This window comes from Chiloscyllium punctatum, chromosome 2 (assembly GCF_047496795.1).
Source record: "Chiloscyllium punctatum isolate Juve2018m chromosome 2, sChiPun1.3, whole genome shotgun sequence".
NCBI classification, from domain to species: domain Eukaryota; kingdom Metazoa; phylum Chordata; class Chondrichthyes; order Orectolobiformes; family Hemiscylliidae; genus Chiloscyllium; species Chiloscyllium punctatum.
In genome coordinates this window covers 145,268,613-145,283,442 of record NC_092740.1, presented here as the reverse complement: position 1 = coordinate 145,283,442, position 14,830 = coordinate 145,268,613, and the positions used below count along the sequence as shown (strand labels likewise).

The 14,830-nt window shown below is 43.3% G+C and overlaps 1 protein-coding gene across 1 annotated transcript in view; it reads left to right on the top strand.

The window, feature by feature from the left end:
- Positions 1 to 13,085: 13,085 nt before the first annotated feature.
- Positions 13,086 to 14,830, top strand: part of LOC140492549 (FERM and PDZ domain-containing protein 1-like) — a gene marked incomplete at its 3' end in the record, with an annotated part of 38,179 nt that continues 36,434 nt past the window's right edge. Inside the window, exons 1-2 of the mRNA XM_072591496.1 lie at positions 13,086 to 13,105; positions 14,098 to 14,249. Of these exons, the coding sequence (XP_072447597.1) occupies positions 13,086 to 13,105; positions 14,098 to 14,249 (172 nt within the window). The remainder of the gene's footprint in view (positions 13,106 to 14,097; positions 14,250 to 14,830) is intronic.

Sequence of the window (14,830 nt, the reverse complement as noted above, 5' to 3'; positions counted from 1 at the left end):
GACTAATACACAGATATGGATAGTAGGAAAAATGGTATCTAGGTAGATGGTCATCCATGATCTTGCTGAAAGGCAGATCAGGCTTGAAGAGCTGAATCACGGACTCCTGTTCCAAGGATGGTGACATTGGGGGGGTTAGGATATTGGGATACTTGAATATAATGTTGAGAATTTGAAAATTGAGATACTGTCTGATCAGAAGCCAATGTAGACAGGCAGGAGGCTGGAAGAACACAGCAAGCCGGGCAGCATTATGACGTGCAGGGGTTGACGTTTCGGGTGTAACCCTTCTTCAGGACTGTAATGGTAAGTGAGTGTAGAGAAGATGGATGATCAGGAATTAGTGCAAGTTCAAATACAAGAGGCGGACCTTGTAAGCACTCATGATTATGGAAGATAGGAAATCTGCCAGGGCTGCATTGTTAGGGCAACAGAATATGGATGAGGGTTTCAGTAGGTGAGCCAAGCCAGGGACGGAGATGAACAACTTTGCAAATGGAGTATATCTCACAGTCAAATGTGACAACGCTATTGCAAATGGTTTCAGCCTCAGCCAGTAGGTACAGAGAGAGACAAAGTCAGGGATTAGGATGTGGAGTTTGTAGCAGAGGACGAAGACAATGACATCTGCTATTTAGTTGGAGAAAATTCATGCTAGCTTGTATGGTCTGTTGGTCTGACAAATCAGAGACAGTGGAGGGGGTCAAGAGATAAGGTAGACCTGGGTGTTATCAGTGTACATGTGGAAACTGGCTTGGTTTTGGATGATATTGTCGAAGGGTAGCATGAAAGTGAGGGGGCCGAGGAAAGACTTGTGGAACTCTGGAAGTAGAGAAGCAGGAAGAGATTATTGGAATGGATTCCCTGGTGGTGGCTGGTTAGAAAAGAGTAAAGGAAACGTGGCAGGAAGCCTTTGAGGATGTGCAAATGTTCCACATTACTTCTTACAAACCTCTATTTCTTAATAAACTGTCATCAACTTTGATTTAGGATTATATGCTAAATAGCATTTTGCTGATCACAAGTCTCATTGCAATCTGACAGCTGTGGCTCATGGAGCTTCCTCATGTGAGTTCCATGATGTGGAGGTGCCAGTGTTGGACTGGGGTGGGCAAAGTTAAAAATCACAAAACACCAGGTTAGAGTCCAACAGGTTTATTTGGAAGGACTAACGTTCGGAGTACTGCTCCTTCATCAGGTAGATGTGGAGCAGGAACATTAAATACAGAATTTATAGTAAAAGATTACAGTGTCATGCAATGAAATGACATATTGAACAAACCCAGATTGCTGTTAAGTCTTTCATCACCCAGAGACCACAGTACAAATTCATACTTAACACTTCAGCACAACGCTGAAACCATGCAGTGTTTTCAGAGGGGTCATCCTTTGGGTGAGTTATTAAAGTGGTGGCTTGCTCTCTCAAAGTCATATAAAAAGAGACCATGTAACTTTTTAGAAGAACAGCAGGGCCAATGTTTCTTCCTCAACTGGTGCCACAAGGCAAAAAGGATTATCTGATTGTTTCCTTCATTGCTGTGTTAATTAACTTGACACGCAGCATGGGAAATGAGCAGGAGGAACACACTATTGGTGGTTTTGTGGGGGATGAGTGTAAAAGGTTTATATGTATTACCCTTTTTGTGGGGCATGGGGCTTGGATTTCAAACTAGTGTCAAATGGGTATTGGCCTATTTTTGTGAAGGGATTTAACAGTTAACTAGATCAGTCTTTCCAAACTATGACTGAAAACCAGTATATATGAGAAAGTGGGTAACTGCAAGGCCTCCTGGAATGTTAATGGATATTTGTTATACTATGGTAGTTTATAACAGGAGAGAAGAAACATTAAGCCATTACCTGCAGCAGAATCTGGGATGAGCAAAGTTTAAAATTTGGTTCAAAAGCTTTTGATTCGGCTCAAAGGAGATCTGGCTGAAATCATATGCAAATACACTCTCTCTTAGAAGATTATTCAGAGCAGATAAAGGAATATGTTATCTCAGTGACAGTGTATAGTTTGTGAAACTTCCAGACCAGGACTGCTTATAGAATCTATAGAATCCCTAGTGTGGAAGCAAGCCATTCGGTCTTTCGAGCCCATACCTGCATTTCCCATGGCTGATCCACCTAACCTGTACATCCCTGGACACTATGGGGCAATTTAGCATGGCTAATCCACCTAATCTACACATCATTGGACTGTGGAGAATGTGTTAACTCCACGCAGATAGTCACCTGAGGGTGGAGTTGAACTTGGTTTCCCTGGTGCTGTGAATTTATGGCTCTGCAGATTATTAAAACACTGAAAAGGTCTAAGATCTCTCTGGTGTGTGTGCTTTCAAGAAAAAGATTCCACAGCTCATAGGACATGAACTGAGAGAAAGCAGTTAAGTCAAAACTATACTTTGGACAGGGAAGAAAAAATTCTCTGGATTATGATTAACTTTGAAGTTCAAAGTGTTAGAAAATAGTTGAAATTTTGTTTTGCTCTCAGTTTTAATTTATTTTGCGTAATAAACTTGTTTTATTGTTAAAACTAAATCTGCAGCCGTGTGCTTAAGTTACAGTGAAAGACCATCACATTAAATAAAAAAAAAGATGTATTTCATTATAAGATATGAATTGTCCAGTAATAACATCAGCTACAATCATAACAATAGTGACAATAGAAATGTAGGAACTTGGATGAATATGTTTGAGGGTCGATTTCCTCTCAAGTGGATAGGAGTTCTTAGTTAATAAAAAAAATAAGGTAACATTATCATCCCAGCAAGGTACATGTTCAACAAACATCTTTTACCATTTCAGCTCACTTCAGCAGAATACCACATTTGCCTCTCCCCATCCAGCATTCCAATGGGATCTTAACCACATGACATCCTGACACAAAACTTAATTTGCCCTTCACACTGCATTCTACCATGTAAGTGCAGGAGATGCAACACTTGCCCTTTCGTCTTCTCTAATTCTTATGTTTAAAAACATTAACATTTATTTCAGAAATAGCCACTTATTCACAAAACTTTCAATGCTGTTTATTGTATTTACTGTTCACAATGAGGTCTCCTCTGCAGTGGGCTCATCAAATGCAGATTGGATGACTGCTTTAAGTAAAAGCTTCACAAGTGTGACCTTACACTAACTGTCAATTTAATTTGCAACTTCTTTTCTACTCTCGTCTTTCTGATCTCAGCTTGGTGCCCTAACCCAGTGAAGCTCAATAGAAGTTTCTAGAGCGAGGCTTCATCTTTCCATTTGGGACTTTACAGCCTTCCAGACTCAACATTTATTCAATAATTTCAGGTCATATGTTATGCTCCCAGCTTTTCAGATAATAATGATTTCAGTGATCAGTAAAACATTCCTGTTTCCACCCTAATCCTCCCAGCTCTGTAGAAAGGTAATTGACGTGAAACAGTGTAATAGAGTTGTTACTGCACAGGAGACCATCTCAAGGCAGCTCTTTGCAAGAAGTACTCTATTACTTCCACTGCCCATTCTGCTCCCATAGCCCTTCAATTCTTTTTCAGATAATCATCCAATTCATTTTTGAAAGCAATAATAAATGTCTTCACCACATTCCCACATCATTCAATCAATGGAAAGTTTCCCTCTATCTAATTTTTCTTCAGTTCAAGATTTTGAACACTTTGACAGCTGTGATCTCAACTTTCTGTGACTTCTGTGACAGCTGTGACTTCACTGTGAGAAAAAAGATTTTCATGCTTGCAGCAAACTTGCAAGTTGGGGCAAAAAAAGCAGGAAACAATCGTTTCAAGCTAGTGAGAAGGGAATCCAAGGGCAGATTATAATAAATCAGAATGATAGAGAGTTGCTATAAAGAGTGTGAACAAAAAATATTTTCTAACTAGATCGTTGACAAAAGGACCATGTTGATCAGTAATCTGTGACGTACTCTATGAGGTGCATGTTTTTCTGTGAAAAGTGGCTCCTTGTTTGCTTCCTTTCTATAATTCCAGATTCCTACAGGCAGCAGAGTAGTTGATTTTGCAGCTGAGTTATGGAAGTTGAATTTTTAGTAATCTTTCTTTTTGAAAACCTTTTACTTGAAACAGCATTGTCTTGGGTAAATTTTGAGAAGGAAGAGTCATGAGAAATTTCTCCTTATGGTGTAGTGGTCAGCGAAGGTGGTTTTCTCAGAGTACAACGGAACCTTGATCAGATGGGCCAATGGGCTGAGGAGTGGCAGATGGGGTTTGATTTAGATAAATATGATATGTTGCATTTTGGTTAGACAAACTAGGGCAGGATTTATACACTTAATGGTAAGGCCTGGGGAGTCTTGCCAAACATAGAGACTTAGAGGTGCGGATGCATACTTGCTTGAAGGTGGAATTAAAGGTAGGCAGGGAGGTGAAGAAGGTGTTTGATACACTTGTCTTTATTGGTCAGAACATTGAGTGTAGGAGTTAGGATGCCATGTTGCAGCTGTAGAGGACATTGGTGAGGCCAGTTTTAGAATACTGCATACAATTCTGGTTGCCTTCTATAAGAAGGATGTTGTTAAATGTGAGAAGGTGCAGAAAAGATTGACAAGGATGTTTCAAGGTTTGGAGGATTTGAGTTATAGGAAGAAGGTGAAGAGGCTGGGCTGTTTACCCTGGAGTGGCAGAGGCTGAAGGGCGACCTTATAGAGGTTTATAAAACTATGAGAGGTGTGGATTGGATCAAAAACTAAAGCCTTTTTCCTAATGTAGGAGAGTCCAAAACTGGAGGGAATGGGTTTAAGAGAAAAGATTTAAAAAGAAGCTGAAGGCTAAATTTTTCATGCAGAGGATGGTCCATGTATGGGATGAGCTGCCAGAGGAAGTGGTGGAGGCTGGTACAATGACAGCATTTAAAAGGCATCTGAATGGGCACATGAGTAGGAAGTGTTTAGAGGGATATGGGCCCAATTCTGGCAAATGGGACTAGATCAGACTGGGATGGCACAGACGAGTTGGCCAGAGAGTTGGTTTCCGTGCTGAATGACTCTGTGACTGTGTCACAACTTACATGAATCTCATTATACCATAATCAGCACAGAGCCTCTGTAAACATTTGGCCTCTAGGCCTCCAAATTTTTTAATGTTCTTTACTTCTTCACATTTACCCGGAAGTGCTATCACGTACAACCAGTTTTTCCCACCACTGGATCATCTGTGGCAATATTCACCTCCTATCCACCATCATTAAATCACTTGTGTTTTCCAACTGATTTATTTACATACAAAGCCCATTAGGGCAATGCAGACCACCAAAGATGAGAGAGAACGAGGAGAGAAGGATGGGGCTTGGCCTTTAACTGGCCCCATAAGATGCTGCTCATTTGTGCCTCCATTTTAATCTGAACCTCGATGCAGCAGTGGTTAAATTTAAATTTAAGTTAAAACTTTCTTTAATTCACCCTCATTTAAATATTAACACCACTGACCTGTCTCTGTAGGGGAGGGAGTTAGTTGCGATGGCTCAAATCTGAAGTGGTCATAAAGAGAGTTGGTTCATTTGCAGCAGTTTTGGAGTTGGACTTTTGCAAATGTAATACTCTCCCAGTGCAGACGCCCTTTTGTCTGTCACGTGGTGAGAAAGGCGCAGGTTAAAACCTCAAACACTATTCTTATCTGCTAAGCAGCTAACCACATTGAAAGCATCATGCCCTTCCCTCAGGAGTGTGAACTCAAATTCTATATGTTTGAATTTATCAAGAGATCTATTTATATCATATATACCATTATCTTTGGTAGAATGTATTCACAATGTTTACAACAAACTAATCAATACAGTTATTAATTCACATTTTATATTGTGTCCCATCTCTGCAAAACATCTTCACATTTATTGCAACATTCTCTTCCCTTCTGGAGAAGAATCCATTCAATTTTTAATCCAACCAATGAAGGAAATCATTCAATTAATTCCCATCTGTAAAATAATTCATTCTGTTTCATATATTATTCACAATGAAGTAGGAATTAATCCATGTATTCTACTTATACTATAGTGTAATTCATTCACATTTTACATCTTACACTCATCTATAGTGCTTTGTTTACATATTTATTGAAATTTTACAAATGTGAATATTTACATTTTATTCATTTATCAGCAACTGTGAATAAAATCATTTACATTTTATATCTTGTTCCCACCCCTTTCCACCCTACAGTAGTGACCTGCATAACAATAAACCTAATTCTAACTGTAAGGCAGTTTTTTTTTGTAAGTTGGAAGAGACACTCCTCTTGAAGTGTTGTCTGTGTTTTACTCAGTTGCAGGCTGCCGCTCCGATGCCTCTAACTGACCTCCCAGAATCGCAAACCTGCTGCCATCCTTAATTAGAAGTAGTCCCATCTCCAGATTAATTAAGAGTTCCCCATAGAAATAACAATGAATGACTGTTGTGACCAGTGGGGGCAAGTTCAGGACTTGAGCCTCATTACAGAGCTGTTTCCATTGCCAGTACAATTGCTGTGCCTGTGTACCTTTAAATCTTTGTGACCTATCAATATTGTGTAGGTTTTATATATATGCCTTCCGTGTAATAGCATTTACATTGTCATAATGTTTTGTTACACAACTTGTAATGGTACTTAATCTTGTAAATTTCTTTGTTTGCTTCTCATATCCACTTTTGATGTGCCAAAGGGACAATGTAACTGTAGTATTTGAGCACTCGTTGCTGTTGAGTCAGCAGGTTTTAGGTTCAATATTCCCCACTCCTGGGATTTGAGCTCATCATCCAGGCTGACACTTCACTGCAGTACTGAAAGGGTGCCAAACTGTCCGGGGTGCCATGTGTGAGTTGAGACATTGAACTGACCTCTGTCTGCTGGCAGTAAAAGATGCAGAACCACTTTTCAAACAAGAATGGGGAATACACCCAGTGTCTCAGTCAATGTTTATCTCTCAACCAACATCATGATTGACCATTTAAGTTATTGCTCCTGGTGGGATCTTTTTGTGCAGAAATTGGATGCTGCATTTCTCTGCACTTACGTGACTACATTTCCAAAGTAATTCATTCACTATAAACATTTTGACACACGGTGAGTCGTGCTGTATAAGTTCAAATTTTTCTGTTGTTACCATCTTGGTATAAGAATATTTGTATTCCAATATTTGTGAGTTTAAAATGATAGTAATTGGGTGCCATTAGTGAATATGTAAACCATCTTGAACCTCAATGTTTGCATTTCAAGTCCTGCTGGCCTCCCAATCTCCTTGGGATATAAACTCGACTGTATCCGACAATTCCAGCTGAATTTTAACTCCTAAGAACTGCTAAATGGGAGCAGATGTTGGAGGAAGTGGCAGTTTTGGGATCGAGGGGGGAGCTGGGGAAGTGTCCTAGCCTTGGCCATTTTCACCTCCCTCCACAATAACCTTCCCACCGTCTTAATGTCAGGAGTAGGGATGTTCACCATGATTGCACGGTTTAGTTCCGTTCATAATTCTTCTGGTGAACAGAACAGTCCGGACGCATTTGAAGCAAATGTTATGAATGTGGCTCTTTAAAAGAGAGTTATTGAACTGAATTGAATTTATTGTCACGTGTACCGAGGCACAGTGAAGAGCTTTGTCTTGCGAGCTATACAGGAGATCACAGAGTTAAGTAGCATAGATAAGTAAATAATAGGTAAACCAGTGACAAAAACAAAAATACAGATACAGGTGAATGTTAAGAGTTTGTGAGTCCATTCAGTATTCTAACAACAGTAGGGTAGAAACGGTTCCAAAACCGGCTGTTGCGTGTGTTCCGGCTTCTGTACCTTCTCCCCGATGGGAGAGGTTGTAGAAAAACATTGCCAGGGTGGGATGGATTTTTGAGAATGCTGGCGGCCTTTCCTTGACAGCGGGCCTGGTAGATGGAATTCTATAGATGGGAGGTTGGCCTTTGTGATTGTCCGGGCCGAGTTCACCACTCTCTGTAACCGTCTCCGATCTTGAATGGTACAGCTACCAGACCAGATAGTGATACATCCAGACAGATTGCTCTTGATGGCGCTCCTATAAAAGTTGGCAAGGGTATTCGCCGTCATGCCAAATTTCCTCAGCTGCCTGAGGAAGAAGAGACGTTGTTGACGAAGGATGGTTAAGAGAAGGGGGCTGTTCCACAAACATAGCTCAGGTATTTTCAAAGAACTGGTTGGGGGTGTTCACAATGTACGAAACATTTGAAAGGTTAGATACTGTTCATACTTACACTGTCTAGCTTCTTAATATGGGTATCATGATAGTCTGACTAGCTCTCACTCAGAGCTGAAGCATCTTTAATACCTGATTCCAGAGTTGACAGTGAGATGTTCCAGTCTGCTTCCAGTGTTCTGGGCTGGCGGTGTTTGTGTGTGGTAAAAACAATGACTGCAGATGCGGAAAACCAAATACGATTAGTGGTGCTGGAAGAGCACAGCAGTTCAGGCAGCATCCAACGAGCAGCGAAATCGACGTTTCGGGCAAAAGCCCTTCATCAGGAATAAAGGCAGTGAGCCTGAAGCGTGGAGAGATAAGCTAGAGGAGGGTGGGGAGGAGATGAAGGTGATAGGTCAAGGAGGAGAGGGTGGAGTGGATAGGTGGAAAAGAAGATAGACAGGTCGGACAAGTCCGGACAAGTCAAGGAGACAGTTACTGAGCTGGAAGTTTGAAACAAGGATAAGGTGGGGGAAAGGGGAAATGAGGAAGCTGTTGAAGTCCACATTGATGCCCTGGGGTTGAAATGTTCCGAGGCAGAAGATGAGGCGTTCTTCGTCCAGGCGTCTGGTGGTGAGGGAGCGGCGGTGAAGGAGGCCCAGGACCTCCATGTCCTCGTCAGAGTGGGAGGGGGAGTTGAAATGTTGGGCCACGGGGCGGTTTGGTTGATTGGTGCAGGTGTCTCGGAGATGTTCCCTAAAGCGCTCTGCTAGGAGGCGCCCAGTCTCCCCAATGTAGAGGAGACCACATCGGGAGCAACGGATACAATAAATGATATTGGTGGATGTGCAGGTGAAACTTTGATGGATGTGGAAGGCTCCTTTAGGGCCTTGGATAGAGGTGAGGGAGGAGGTGTGGGCACAGGTTTTACAGTTCCTGCGGTGGCAGCGGAAAGTGCCAGAATGGGAGGGTGGGTCGTAGGGGGGGTGTGGACCTGACCAAGTAGTCACGGAGGGAACGGTCTTTGCGAAAGGCGGAAAGGGGTGGGGAAGGAAATATATCCCTGGTGGTGGAGTCTTTTTGGAGGTGGCGGAAATGTCGGTGGATGATTTGGTTGATGTGAAGGTTTGTAGGGTGGAAGGTGAGCACCAGGAGTGTTCTGTCCTTGTTACGGTTGGAGGGGTGGGGTCTGAGGGCGGAGGTGCGGGATGTGGACGAGATGCGTTGGAGGGCATCTTTAACCACGTGGGAAGGGAAATTGCGGTCTCTAAAGAAGGAGGCCATCTGGTGTGTCCTATGGTGGAACTGGTCCTCCTGGGAGCAGATCGGCGGAGGCAGAGAAATTGGGAATACGGGATGGCGTTTTTGCAAGAGATAGGGTGGGAAGAGGTGTTTGTGTGTGTGTTTGTGCTGGGTGTAGTGTGGTTACAGGGAGAGGGCTGGAGATAGGGCACAGTGTAGAGGGCTTGCTCCTTCCACCCCCTTGTGGTGGCCTGGCTACGTCCCCTGTTTATAATTCACATTTTTAATAAGTGGTAGAGCAGGCCATCCCTGCAGAGGGGTGTTGTTATGGTAAACTCTATGGTTGCCGTCCAGTTGGGGTCTGCATGGAACACTTCAACACACGGAATCTTGTTGCCCACCAACAAAACAAAAACATTCTAATCAGATTCACATCCAGCAAGGAGACTTCCTCTGTGCTTGTTTCAAAAATCTCTCTGATTTGAATTGATCTATTACATTTTTTTAAACTTTTTGTCATGAACATCCTTTGAACATCCTGTACTTTCCAATACAGTGATGTCAGGCTGAATTTTCCGATTTCTCCTGAAAGTGTGACGGCCAGTGAGTTTCACAGTGACCCACAATCAATTTTCTCACATCGTCTTCTACTTTTCTCCTCACTAATTATACTCCTGAGATGTTGGCTGCCTTTCTCATGAAATCGTGTATCCTGTGCTCCAGGTAAGATCTTGTCCTGGTTTCCTTGTACCACCCACCCCTGCCCCAAAAGCCCAGCTGCCACTACTTCAGACTCTCCCAATCAGCACTGATCTCTCACACTCCCAATCAGCATTGATCTCTCACACTGCAGGGGCTTGATCTGGAAACGGTCTCAAGGGGAAAGACAAGCTCCTTCCAGGACAGAGATCTGAAGGTGCTGCTGGGCTGTCTGGTGGAGAGGATGGGAATCCTTATCCTTGCTCACCTCCCCCATCCCCCAAAGGGGAACACCATAACAAAGCCAACCAACCCTGGCATAAAGAGCAGTGTGGGTCAGTGCTGTGTAGAGAGTGAAAAGACTTTCTGCACTCTGCAAGATCAAGTGCCACCATCTTCGCTCTGTTACCTCTTACTCAGGATATGGCACTTGCCTTTCCCAAGGCTCATGAACTACTTGCATGCATCGTGTCCCACCCAAGGGCTCACAGCATCACCTCAGCCTCCCAAACTGCTAACCCTTTCAGCATTTCTCGCTTACTCACTGGCGACACCTGATGACCTCTTGTGATAATGCTGTGGCTAAAGGAAGTGTGTTTTGTCCTGGTTACGATTAAGCAAAGTTTTAAGGCAGAGGTGCCGAATTGGCTAGTGAGAGCCTAGAATGTAAACAACTTGGGAGGCCTTGTTTCTTTTTAAAGTTGGAATAATAGATGCAGCCTGATGGGTGTGGCCAGTTCTCACATTTCTAGTTTTTTAGTTTTGAGATTCAGCATCGGTTGCTATTGTGATGTTGAAAAAGTGGAATCTATTTTTCCCCTCTCTTGATTATAATGAAAAGCTAGCGGTTCTCTTCATAGGTTGCTGGATTACATGTGAGTCAAAATCTGTTTTCTGAATTTGCCTTTTTGCCAAAAGGTGTGTTTATGGAATACTACTATATTGAAACAGTTAATTAGTAATAGTTGTTGTATTTATTGTTCTGTTAAGTTTTCCAGTCGAATTAATTTATTCTAAGTTCTTCTTTCTTTTGTTGTATTTTAACTATAGCATTTGAATACATTGTGTTTTACATAGAACATAGAACAATACAGCACAGTACAGGCCCTTCAGCCCACGATGTTGTGCCGACTACTGATCCCCATGTATGCACCCTCAAATTTCTTGTTTAATATCAAGTAGTTTGACCAGTAAATAGTGTCCGGAACACGGCACGTTACATCTGTCTTTAAAATAAGAAAAGATTCGGGCCTAGACTACCTTCTTAAAATATTTTGAGAGGGTCTGGTCTGGTCTGGTCCATAACACTCTCCTGTTCATCATCTCCTCCCTCCGCTCATGTGTCCCTCTCTGTCAGACTGAATCTCTCCCTTTGTCTCATTGCAAAAAAAAGCTGGCCCACCCCGCTCACAGATTGATGCCTCAACTGACCCACCTGTAATCACTAGACTACATCACTTGAATTGACTGTGACCATCCTCATATAGTGTGATTGATTGACTGTGGTGGATCCTCTAATGTTCACACATCACCACTTACTCGAAGCGCATGAATTGTATTTGGTGTGTAAGCAGCTGGCAGTCTGAGTGATGATGGTCTCCGACAGTCTGTAACCTGGTGCTAAAGTTAATGAGCGTCAATCCGCCATGTCAGCATCCAGTGTCGATGTGTGAAGTGCATGGGGTGATGGCAGGATGGGTCTTCACCAAGTTGTAGTTGTCAGGAACCGGCACTGACCTTTCTGTTGGGAATTTTCACTGTCTATATTTCGTGTTAGAGGACAGGTGTTTTGAAAAAGCGATGTAAGTAGGTCGAATTGGGCTTTTAATGAACTGCAAATGCACTGAAATAAGGTCGTCACCTCTTCGAAATCACCTTTCTAAGTTTCAGGGCAAATCAAGACCTTCTTTTGCAATGATGCAAATCTATACTTTTTTCCTTTCTCACCTTATTTTGTCACCACACTTGTCATTACTCTCATGACATCAGGGTGGGAGAATTCACTCAAACTTTTAAAATTAAAACTAAGCCTTTCAAATTCACAACTGTCCCAGAAGATGGCATTCCAAGGTAATATGTGGGACTGTAATTTTCAAAGTTTCCCAGCACTGGATCAAAATCCCATGGCCATTTGATGTCTAACCCAATAATTCAGATCTCGGAATCATTTATAGAGTCAGGGCAACACGAAAACAGACTATTCAGTCCAACTCGTCCATGAGGACCAGATAACCTAATTTAGTCCCATTTGCCAGCACTTGGCCCTTACCCCTCTAAACCCTTCCTGTTCATATACCCATCCAGATGCTTTTTCAATGTTGTAATTGTGCCAATGTCCACCACTTCCTCTGGAAACTCATTCCATACACACACCACCCTTTGTGTGAAAAAGGTGCCCCTTAGGACCCTTTTAAATTGTTTCCCTTTCATCTTAAACCTATGCCCTCTAGTTTTGGACTCCCCCAACCATGGAAAAGTCCTTATCTATTTACCCTCACGATTTTATAAACCTCTGTAAGGTCACCCCTCAGCCTCCAGGGAAAACAGACAATCTTGTGGCAGTGACTCTGTTGTCATTGTGGATCCCTCTTCCATATTCATGTTTTGCTCCTTGATTTGTTCCATTCTGACTTCATTTGCCTAACACCATTACCCCCCATTTGTTATTGTCCAGCCTTCAATCTCATTACAGACCATCCCATGGTTTTTCTTTCCACTCTCTACCCTTGCATTTGCTTAAAGCCTGGTACATCCCTAAGGCTAGGATTTAATGTGGTGAGTACTAAGTGCAGGCATAGGTGACTTCATGGGGCATTAACCTACTAGCCCCCTCTATCACCCCAGCATGAACAATCATTGTATTGATCATCAATTTAGTACTTAAGGGCTTCTCCTTTGTTCAATCAGGAGCTTGCTCACTGAATCCTTGCCCTGCCCACCACCCACCCACAGGTTACTGGCCAATCAGAGACTTGTAGGCTCAGGGAGTATGGTGGAAGCACAAGTGGCACACCATGACCAGCTTCACCAGTGGGTAAGTAAGTGGGTATTTTGGGGACACTATTGGGGATGGGATTAGAACCTCTCCCTGTCCCAATTAGCCCCAGATTGAGGCAAGTGGAGGTTCCCTGTGAAGATAACACACCCTGTTCTTATTAGCTGGGAGAGAGGGTATTCAGGCCAATGAGTGGCTTAGGCCATAATTTGCCCATTAGCTGATGATTCATAAGCTTCACCTGTTGGTGGGCTGAGGATGCCCACCATGGATTTTCCTGCCCGGAGTGGAGGTGGTGAGAAAGGGACTGAGAATGCCTCTGGGTGAACCCAGCCAAATATTTGCCTTTTCCTCACCATCTCCAGGGAGGGGAAATCGCACCCTGACTTTATCCACTTCTGATGAAGGCATATTGGAGCCTGAGCAGACCATTCAGCCCTTTGAGCCTGTTCCGCCATTCTAGACCGTGGACTGATCATTCACCTCAATGGGTGCATCAGTGACTCACTAACCTGAAAATTTCTCCACAGATGCTGCCAAACTTGCTGAAAATTTCCTGGTTTTATTCACTAACTACATTTTGATCTCATCCTAACCAATTTGCTGCAGTTTGGACAGGGCAGCCGTTCTGTGATTCTTAGCCTCTGTCTTTGATTCTATTAACTCACCAAAAATCTTCTGATCCTTTGACATTGTTGAAACAGCTTGCTGGAATTTTTCACCCTGGATTTGGCAGGTCCCTCTTGTCCTAGAGGATGGGTGTGTCAGTTTTGAGGTGGATACAGAGAAGCAGAGGAAATCCCTTTTACAATGACCTAGCTCTCAGAAAGCCAATGCGATGGGGAGAGGCTATGAGTGAGAATTTTGCAGGAACCTGACAGAGTCCAGGCTGGGGGTGGGGGATGGGGGATTGAAGGGGTGCGGTGAGGATGGGTGCAAGGTGGATTAAATAATATGGAAAATAATATGGAAAATAATAAGATACTGACAATGATTGACAAATACGACTCTTGCTTTGTTTGTGATTGAAGAAATCAAGGTCCAGCCGATGGAGCAGCTGCTAACACAAACCAGCTGAGCAGCCCTTCGAAGGTGACAGTGAAGATTATCAAAGATCCACTGCTGGACTACGGCTTTATGGTCTCAGAAGATACACCAGTATGTGTGAGGTCTGTCACTGCAGGTAAATACCCTGGGAATGGAGGTTCCAATGTGGGCGGCACGTTGGCACAGCAGATAGCACTGCTGCCTCACAGCGCCAGAGACACGGGTTCAATTCCCGCCTCTGTGTGGAGTTTGTACATTCTCCCCGTGTCTGCGTGGGTTTCCTCCGGGTGCTCCGGTTTCCTCCCACAGTCCAAAAATGTGCAGGTTAGGTGAACTGGCCATGCTAAAATGCCCGTAGTGTTAGGTGAAGGGCTAAATGTAGGGGAATGGGTCTGGGTGGGTTGCACTTCAGTGGGTCGGTGTGGATTTGTTGGGCCTGTTTCCACACTGTAAGTCATCTAATCTGAGGGAAGGCCTGAAGTGTTTTCAAGAGGGTCTGAGGGTCTGAGAGGGGCAGGGCTTTTAACTGATACAGTCCATCTCAACACCTCCAGCATTAACCCTGACTCATCTCACTCTTCCTCCCACACAGTCCTCTGACAACACTTTGTCACCTTTGCCATGGTGACAATACTTACAGTGGAATTTTCTCTTCCCCGAAGGTGGTCAGAAGGTGATATAATGGGCTTGGCCCCTCACCCTCTTCCTGCCACCTCG